This window comes from Montipora foliosa, chromosome 5, assembly GCF_036669935.1.
Source record: "Montipora foliosa isolate CH-2021 chromosome 5, ASM3666993v2, whole genome shotgun sequence".
NCBI lineage: Eukaryota > Metazoa > Cnidaria > Anthozoa > Scleractinia > Acroporidae > Montipora > Montipora foliosa.
The window spans coordinates 11,737,154-11,747,153 of record NC_090873.1 but is presented as its reverse complement, the minus strand read 5'-3'; the positions used below and the strand labels follow the sequence as shown (position 1 = coordinate 11,747,153).

Below are 10,000 nucleotides of genomic sequence, written 5' to 3'. Positions count from 1 at the left end.
GTCTGGCCGGCCAGTTCTGACAAAAGGAGAGTGCCCTTAGTAATGATTTTTTTGCCTAACAGCGATATTTCATGTTTGCAAATATTGACGTCACATTTTTTGGTATTCAAATTTGCCAACCATGGAACAAAAGAAGTCATTGTTTCAGCAGCCACTAAGGTTCAGGTTGGCATATTAATAACAATGGTAATGACCGAAAAATGTAAGAAAAAATTCAGAAATAATCGATCAATTAATCAAACGTGCATACGAAAACCGCGCAGTGTGCACGGCTGTCAAAACTGTGCTATCCTGTTAATCCTTTGCTCTTTCACCGGAAAAGTTGCATTTCTGAGCGTAAACGAGGCTGTTTTCGAAGGACGCTATCAAAGTCTTTTTTCGCGAAGTTAACACAGGTAAACGCATTATCAATACTGTTTTGGCGTCTTCTTACAATTCATTCGAAAATACCAGACTGAACTCGTCTTATTAATAACTAGAAAAAGCACAAATAACAGCCAAAGGACAACAGCTGACGTTCGATTCGCCGCTTGCTAGCAACACAGTTTTGGCACCAAAGTTCATTGACGAAAAAATTCCCACAGAATCTTTAAAATAGTTTTCTGTCCCTTCAATTGCGGAACAATTGACGTGACGTTGGATAGTACAGTTTTTCCCGCTCGCGGAATTCTGATTGGTCTATATAAATTTCAGTAGCTCTCGCCGTATGTACAGCATATACTCAACGGAATACCGCATTTCTTATTGGTCAATGACGAATGTATAAATAGGTTATAGAATGCAATAGAGGTTATAGAGAGCAATACAGAAGTTGCCATGGAAACACGAGCGATGGAGTAATTTTTGTTATAGATAAGATAAGATAAGATAAAGCGTTTATTAAAATACAAATCGCAGTCAAAAGACTGAATTACTTATAAAAACTATTTACAATAAGTTGATATCATGTAAAATACAATGTAATATAATATCCTAAACTTAAAACTTTTTTACGAAAGCTTACACATCTTAGAGTTATTAAAAGTATAGAAGTATGAGCATAGTATAATACGTAGCTAAAGGTTATATTAAGATCTCAACAACTGAGAGGCGTAATGCATTATAAACGACTTGAAAATCTCTTTGTCTTACAAAGTGGAACTCTAAATTTTCTGCTCTTCCTAGTTCTGTAGGTTATGGCATTAAGCGGCGGGAGAAGGTGATGGAGTTTGTGCCCCTTATTATCAACTATTTCCATAAACAGTTTGCGGCATAAAAGCTCCCGTCTATCATGAAAAGTGGACATGAAAGATTTAGTTAGCGCCTCACTATAGTTAAGGTCTGGATATATTATCCTTAACGACCTTTTTTGGATCCTTTCCAATTGATCCGACAAGTACGCAGGCAAACTTGAGTGAAATGACTGACAGGCATACTCTAGTACTGATCTTATGCAAGCACAATAAAATTGAAGCAGAGATATACAGTCAATATCTGCGCGCTTAAGTTGTTTTAAAAGATAAACTCTTTGTGATGCCTTTACGGTGACATTGTCAATATGATCATTCCATTTCAGATCGTCTCTAATAGTTAAGCCTAGGATTTTTGCCGATTTGACAACTTCGAGCTGCTTGCCTTCGGATTCCAGGGAAGAAGAGGCACCACGTTTCTTACGGAAGTCTATTTGCATCTCCTTACACTTAGTTGGATTTAGGCGGAACACATTTTCATCCGTCCATTTGAGCACTCCATCCACTGTATTTTGCAGGGTACTTGTACTTGACTTAGGTATAACTTTAGCAAATTTGGTATCATCGGCAAACTTCCACATTGCGCTGGTAGTACTAAGTTCATTTATCATGCCAAGAAAAAGCCATGGACCGATTTTGTGCCCTGTGGAATGCCGGCCGGAACATTGACAAATTCCGAGAAGCAGCTGGAATCAAGTTTGACGCGCTGAGATCTGTTTCGCAAAAAGTCACAAATCCAATTAACAACAGTACGCTTAACACCGACGCTGTAAAGTTTGGAAATAAGCAAATTGTGATCTACAATTGGTCGAACGCCTTCTTATAATCAAGAAGAGCTACTCTGACATGAGAACCTGACCCGTCCGTAGCTTCCAGCCAATGATGTAGCATTGAAATGAGTGCGAATGTTGTGCAGGAATATGGGATAAAGCCGTACTGGTTAGGGTCGATACACTTCAATAAAACATGCTTAAGATCTTTCTCAATAATGAAGCCTTCAGCGACTTTAGAAAGCGTTGATTTGAGAGATATCGGTCTCAAATCTTTATTAAAATCCTCAATAGATTTCCCCTTTGGCAAAGGCGGAACATCAGCCAGCTTCCAGACCCGTGGAACCTTGGATTCTTCAAAGGACTGATTCAGGACTTGCGTTAAAGCCGGGGCAAGAATATCCGAGTACGTTTTGAGCACCAAATTTGGTAAATTGTCGGGTCCACGAGCTCGAGACACACTTATCTGCTTGAGTTTTTTTGCAACTTGGTCCACTGATACTGATATGGGCTCATCATCATCACAGGGCAAAAAGATGTCGTCGGCTAAAGGAGTGTAATCTTCCATCTCACTCACAAAGGCCCGGTTTATCTTATTAGCTAATTCTTGGTCAGTACAGCTTGTATTAGTTCTTAAAATGGATCGAAAGTCTGGGCGAGAACTCCTAGCATTGCCACACAATTGTTTTACCTCACGCCACCAATCGCGTGGTCGCGTGTCCTTCAGATCTCGCACTTAATTGTTATAATAGACCTTGCGACACCTCTTTCTTTCACGGTTGACTTTGTTTCTAAGGATATTAAACAAAGGTTTATTCCCAGAAGCAAAGGCCTTTTGTCTTTTGCTTATCAAATGCTTGAGGTCAGGATTTAACCAAGGTCTGTCCGTTTGGTGGATTTTGACACACCGCTCTGGCATGATTGCATGTGTGAAGACCATAGTTGATAATATCCGTTATATGAGCGAGTTTTTCATCGCAAGAGCTATAGTGGTCAAGCACTTGCTCCCAAGGGACCGCCACTAGAAATCGTCCAAGGGCAGCAACGGAACTAGGCCTCTTGTCCCGAGTTTTAAGAGATTTTCTCTGAGACTTGCTTTCTTTTCGGAGACCAGGCATGGTTATAACAGTCACATGGTCAGACAGGCCGAAAGCAGGAAGGGCTGTCGGTTCTTGATAATAATCCTGTAAGTTGGTAAATATCTGGTCAAGAATGTTGTTGCCTCTCGTAGGGGTCTTGACTAAAGGTTTCAGTTGATAGTTCCTAGCCTGTGCTTTAAAATTGAATTTGTTGAAATCGCCAGCGACTACTATGGCACTATTAGGATACTTGACTTCAATCGTCTCAAGTGTGCACATGAGATAATCACGTAACTGAGCATTGCTGGTATCGGGATTTTGATCCGGATGGTAGACAACAGCAACAATAATATTAGAAAACCCTCGCGGCAGGCGGTGAGGGCGCAGAGAAACCCAGATTACTTCATGGACGTCGCTGAACAACTCAGGGAGCAAAGAACACTGAATTGACATATAAACAAACCCCGCCATGATCTTGGTGTTGTCGATCCCTCCGAAATAACTGATATCCCGTGATGTTGATTGGATCGTCGGGGATTGTATTCTTTAGCCAGGTTTCAGTAAAGAGAGCTACGTCGATATCCCGCTGCTTAATGGTGAAAGCTATCTCGTCTATCTTTGGCGCCAAAGACATAGGATTGCTGAGCAGAAGCGAAGGTACAAAATACGGCCTTTCCTGAGAGACAACAATAGGTTGGTGTGATGTTGAATGAGTGGAGGTGACAATTTGAATATTTAATAAGTTCCGATAACAAACTGAACTTTTCCTTCCTTGTGATTCCCAAAGAGAAGGAAATTTTTTGCGAAATCTTGAAAGGATGACAGTGATGTTATTGCTTCCAGTTTTACCTCCACCACGCTTGCCTCTCATGGACTTCAGTATGCCAGCATCCTTGAAGGTTCGCCATTGTTCGGGTTGAAAGGGCTTCATGTCTTGAGGCCTAAGACCTTTCCATTTTCGCAAGGACATTAAAAAGTTACGTGAATATTGAAGCATCTTTAAGTTATATTTGTACTCGTATAAGAGTACGATGGTATTGGAAGGATAAGAGAGAAAATTTTTTAAAAAAGTTCAGCAGAGCTGAAATTATGGCAGCCACACGGCGTACGAACAATGTTATGATCTTATCAACGCGTTTGATAAGAACATATCAGATTTCGTTTTTCCTTCATCGTTATAATTGGGCTTACTTTGGGCTAGCAGTTATTTTCAGTTTTAAGAAAACGAGGAACAGTCTTTTTAGACTCGATAAAACACGTGCTGCGAGCTTCAAAAATATTCCACAAATAGCGTTTCCTTTGGGATCAGAACATCGGTTCAAAATATTAGTATTGTCAACTTTCTTAAATCCCATAATACACCTCTTTTAGCCCCAAAACTTTGCATAGGCGTTGCTTTCGATTTCTCTTGGGACATCTTCATGTCCCAAGAAAATTCGAAAACTGACGATTATGCAGAATTTTAGGGGGTCAACAAGAGTATTATAGGATTTGTGAAAGCCGTATAGTGAATACAAGAAAACAAGCCGGGCCTTCCTAATATTCTTTATATATAGCATCCTAATTAGGAGTGTTTTATCAGGTTTAAAGCTCATCCACGTGATGTTTTATAGTTGTTTTGATAGGCTCTTTGGCTCATGAATTATTAATGATTTTTTAAGTGACTTCAATTTATATCGCGTCATGAAACAAAACTCAGCCCTTCTAGTCCTTACTTACTACACTTTTGCTCTGTAGTAGCATATTACTTCTTGTACTTATCTTCAATATATGGGTTGCATACCTTTTTGTTTGTTTTTTTAAGTAATCAGCAATTTCAGGGCAAATGGATTATATTCAAAATTTGTCATTACAACTAATTAATTAAATGTTGTAGTTGTGCCGTTGTCAATCGATCAATCAATCAATCAATCAATCAATATCGCTGCAGATTGTAACAAGCACTGAAATTTGTTAAGTAAAGTTTAGGAGATGTAAATTTAATTGCAACCATTGAAAAAGTATACCTTCTTTGAAGAATCAAACTGCATCAAAACGGCGAAGCTAGTCAGGTGATTACAGCTGCACACCGTACGCTCGAGCGATGTTTCGTCCAGTAAATAACAACCCTCACTTGACCATGAACCGATGGACGAACTAAGAAGGCAAAAATTCTTGTTACTTTAAGATGGATTTATCCCGACCGGGCGTTTTTCGTTGTATCCCAAGCAATACCATAGAGCCTGGGTGCCCGTATATTTTGTACAAAATAAGAAAACGATCTGCAACATCACCGATATCAATGCAATCGTCACGTCGAGATGTACAATCTTACATTAAGTCTAGAATGTGGGCGAAGTATCGTAAAACTAAATAAAATTGACACGAGCAGTTTAAAGTATTCCCCCGTTGTAGTGGAAATCGTCACATTAGAGAGATTTGGCATTACATTTACGCGAGACTCGAACGGCAAAAGTGACCACGTGACCATAATTTTCCCGCCATTTTTTGCGTTTCCCGGTTGTCCCATTCAGTCGACGTGAAAGAGGGCATTTTCGAGTTTGCTGTATGCGTGGAATTTTCTTTTCGTCTTTCTTCTACATAACAAGTTGTTTCTGAAGAAAGAGAACCCTACAACCATTTTCCGGTAAGTCAAACAAAAGTTAGGTTTCATTGTTATAAATCGTTCGTATAAACTGACTCCTTTAATACCGCAATTTTTTCATGAAGTCACTTTGACTCACAATGCAGCTTCATCGAAACTCGACAGGTGAAGATCTTCATTTGATATAACGGTGTCTTTTTCTACAAACAATGTTCAGCTGAGACTCCGAGTTCTTGTATTTTCTTTACTTCAATAATAGACGAGATTACCTTAGTCCATTCCGAGTTGCCGAGGGTCAAGCAAAGCTACAGTCACAAGCTTCACTTCGTTTTAGGTGAAACATGAAACGGCAAGACCGGCGTTTTTCGTTTCACGTAGAAGTGTTGCTAAATCTCTTTTATTTTTATGCAGAGTACCGCCAAATTATATGCTAAAATGCGAGACGCAGGTGCAGCACGATCGTTTCTTATCTTTTAAGCACTTATGTTATTGTTTTGTGGTGCTGCCGATGCCGTAGCCGTCCGGCGCAAATTTCCGTTTCGTAAACGGTCGTTGCCATTTGGAGAACATTTAGAACAATTCTCTCTCTTAATTTGTCGTTCGCAAAAACTTTGTGAAAAGTTGGGTGAACGATGTCGAACTCGGTGCAATGGCTGTAGGGCAAACCCAATTACGCACTAGACTACCGAGAAAACCACTCCAAACATTGCAATTTTAAAGTATTTTAAAATGAACCTAACCCTAACAATAGGCTACTTTCGAATTGTGCAGCAACAAAAGAACAGAGTCGAGGTTCAGGGGAATAATTAGCATTTTGTATTGTTCAGAACAAAGGAAAATGCAAATTATTTCCCTGAACCTCGACCCTGTTCTTTTGTTGCTGCACAATTCGAAACTAGCCTATTCATTATACATACATACACTTTTTTAATTTATACACGGTAAAATATATTACAACATGGAGTTTCATTACAACTACAATGTTTCACAAGATTGTAGTGTGGCCGGGAGCCCGACCAGCAAATACTATAAAGTTGGTCAATTTCCCTTTAAAAATATCCAAGGGAGTCTGATTTTCGCAAAATGATTGGCGAACTATTCCATAACAGTGCACCGCTATAACAATCAAAGTGTCACTGTCTTTACTCGTGCACATGAAAGTTAACGCGATTGTTTAAAATTGGCAGGCTGAAGTTTTCTTTAGGCATTAGTCAGTGTGATGTAGCAGCTGGATAATTCTGTAATAGCACGGGGGCTCTCATATGCAACTAGGTACCCAAAATAATTCATGTATGTGACGTGATCCCCTTAGTTTGCTGGAATTCAACCCTGTAAAATACGTCTGACTACTATATTTCTCCAATGTAGGAATAAGATTACTCTTAAACACATCCTTTATAAAGAGCCGTGTACCATGTGTTCAAAGTTCCTGGCACAGGTGACAGGGTCTTTTTGAATAAGGTCTGATCAGTTGTTTAGTGCCAGGTCATATTGTTAATTTCACCAGGTTAGGCAAGTATAGAGCAAATCCATTCAGTATTATCAACACTTTTTGTGCCAGTTATACATTCATCCAACAAAATTTGCGAATATTTACCACTATATTTGCTACTGTTATACTTACAGATAGATGATCTGAACCATAGCTGATCACAGCAAGCCTTGCATATATATTTAGGGCCATGTTTTAACTTATCCTGAAAAGACTGAATCACTTTTGGCATGGAATGTCTGATAGAGTCTTGACCCTGACAAATTTCAGTTTGGTTTAGACTTGAACTCTGCATAGCTTTCCTTAAATGGTTCTGTGCTTTTCTGTTTAGTTCTCTGATATGTTCTGGATTGGAAGCTTTTCCCTTATGAAATGTTTGCTTTTCATATTCTGTTGCTGCTTCAATATTTTAAGATCTCTTTTGGCGTTTCACATTGTTTTTCTTTTCCCTGAACTCTTTATTTTGTCTCTTTTGCTTGATAGATTCTCTCATATAAGCTCTTTTTGCCACTGCTTTGCAGAAATTATTACTAACACTCACATCATTTTTTGGCTATGGTTAAAATTAATTGACTATTACTTCTAAATAATTGTTGACATTGGTAACACTGCTGATTTCATAACCTGAAATGCTGTCATTATAATAACTGAACTGCTGAAACATAGTGTCTTTCACCTAGCTGCCCAATGTTAATAACAGTCACGGTTCCCTGCTGTCCGCTTATGGGATTGATAACATTTACTGTTGCCCACCCCTCAATGGATTCATTTATATGTATTGTAACATTTTATGCATCAGAAACTGCTTGCACAATAAGTGCATCACACTATGCATTGGTTCAACACACCCACAATTGCTCTGTAATGGGTCCAATAAATTTTTGCTGTGACAACACACCCACAATTGCTCTGTAACGGGTCCAATAGATATTTGACGGTTGTTTCTGATGTATTCAACTACAGCAGCATGCACGTTCATGTGATAGGAATGATCATTATATATACAATGTAACTGGTGGGCAACAGAGGAAAAGAAGCACATGATGAACCATCTAAGGTACATTCTAGTGCCTTCAATCTTTTCTGAGCTAACCGAGCCTGCAACAGTGCCATAGAAGGATTTCTCATGAGCAACAGGGCCTGGGCTCGATTCAATGTCTCCTGATATCAATAGCTTTTCTCTTGATAGACGATAACTATCATTTTGTTGGTTCAATTTTGTTGAATGCTTAGTAACAGATTGAACTTGAATACACAATAGACCTGACAAGTCTTTTTTGTGTTTTGGAGTCCTTCGGGTATTAAGATAAAAATGACAACTAGAATCTCCTACTCTCGAAGATTTATTACGTCTGAGTTGCGGTCTAGGTCTAGACATTCTTACTGCAATATAATATTATTTTCCAAAAGCAAGCACTTTCTTAACTCAGACGAGATTGGTTCGTTCTTCTTTAAATAATGCAGCCATACACTTTCTAATTACTCTGTCTTCATGAAACAAGCTCAACGTTTTCTTGTAAGGAATTCTGGAAGGTTCTCTGTCCCTTTCCCGGGGAGCATGTTTGCATTTACGAACGGACTCAGCCCTTGCTCTATCACAGGAGATTGGTACGGATACCTCATCAGTTTCCTTATATAATAATCATTGACCGAGTCTTTCGACAGTTCGTCATTATGGTCCGCCCCACAAGTACTAGTGTCTGGAATCATGGGTTGCTTGGTTGCCTCACTGTTTTTCATGTCACTGATGTTGTTCAAGATGGATTCATATGGCTTTGATGACTCATAGCTTGCAAAACTTCGTGATAGCTTTGATAAACATTGGTACTTTGATGGCTTCAATGTCACTCTCCAAATGGAAGCCACCTTCCAAATGGAATTTATTAAACCCCCGTGAGCTTAGGGGGTCGACAGAGACTGTCTTCTCACCATGTGTCTGCCGCTTCCATTTCGACATGTATTAATTAAAGTCTACGCGTTTGTGAGTGAAAGGCGGTGTGCAATTAATCGCACTAATGTGTAATTGTTCAGAATCTTTTGCTTCACCTTCGAAGAACACCATTTCTTTAGTTCTTCAGTCTCTTGCTTCTAAATGCAGCGGAAGGTGCTCAAAAAAAGCCATAAAAGCCACAAACAACAATGGCGGGGCCCAACCTAGCGAACAGGAAGTCACAGCTTTCTAAGCTGTGTTGTGATTATCCATCCTGATTGGCTAATTAGATCGAACTTCCGGTTACGAAGGTGTGACAATTTGCATAAAGATTCAACGTTTGCCATCAACGTGTGCGCAACATAGGAAACTCAAGTTTAGCCTCTGAGTCTATAAGTTGTTGTATTTTTACTATCCTTTTTGCTTCAAAACGTCAGACATACCCTTTTAAATCATCAATCCACGTATTCTCATTCCGGAATAGGGTCAATCGAACGCACCCTAAGAAAGGCATCGACCCTGTAAAATGGCAACGACCGTTTACGAAGCGGAAATTAGCTCAGCCGCCAACGTTAATTTGTTCAACTATTTTACATGTAAAATTGACAAGCAAGCGGAGACACTTTAATAGCAAAGGACATCCCACCCAGTACAACGGCTTAAGTACTATGGAGAGAAGACTCGCCTCTCGGTAATGTATTCTGTTTCCGGGCTTTGCTCTTTTGTGGAATGAGCGTATTGGTTCTCTATGCTGTTTAGAAGGGTTTCTCTTTGGGTATTCCCGTTTTCCTCCCAAAAACCCCGAAACTTTTTCCGAATTAACCCACTGACCCCTGGGAGGGAGGCTAAATAGATTTTACCCTGTCTAACGCCAGACGATTTTACTCATCAGTGAAGTGGGGTTCAAGAGTTAATG

The 10,000-nt window shown here is 39.5% G+C and overlaps 1 protein-coding gene across 2 annotated transcripts in view; it reads right to left on the bottom strand.

The window, feature by feature from the left end:
* The window catches only part of LOC138003613 (adhesion G-protein coupled receptor D1-like), a 55,878-nt gene that overhangs the window by 15,124 nt on the left and 30,754 nt on the right, over window positions 1–10,000 (bottom strand). For both annotated transcript variants that reach the window (XM_068849780.1, XM_068849779.1), the window contains exon 10: window positions 5,085–5,214. In XM_068849780.1, coding sequence (XP_068705881.1) covers window positions 5,085–5,214 — 130 coding nt within the window. The remainder of the gene's footprint in view (window positions 1–5,084; window positions 5,215–10,000) is intronic.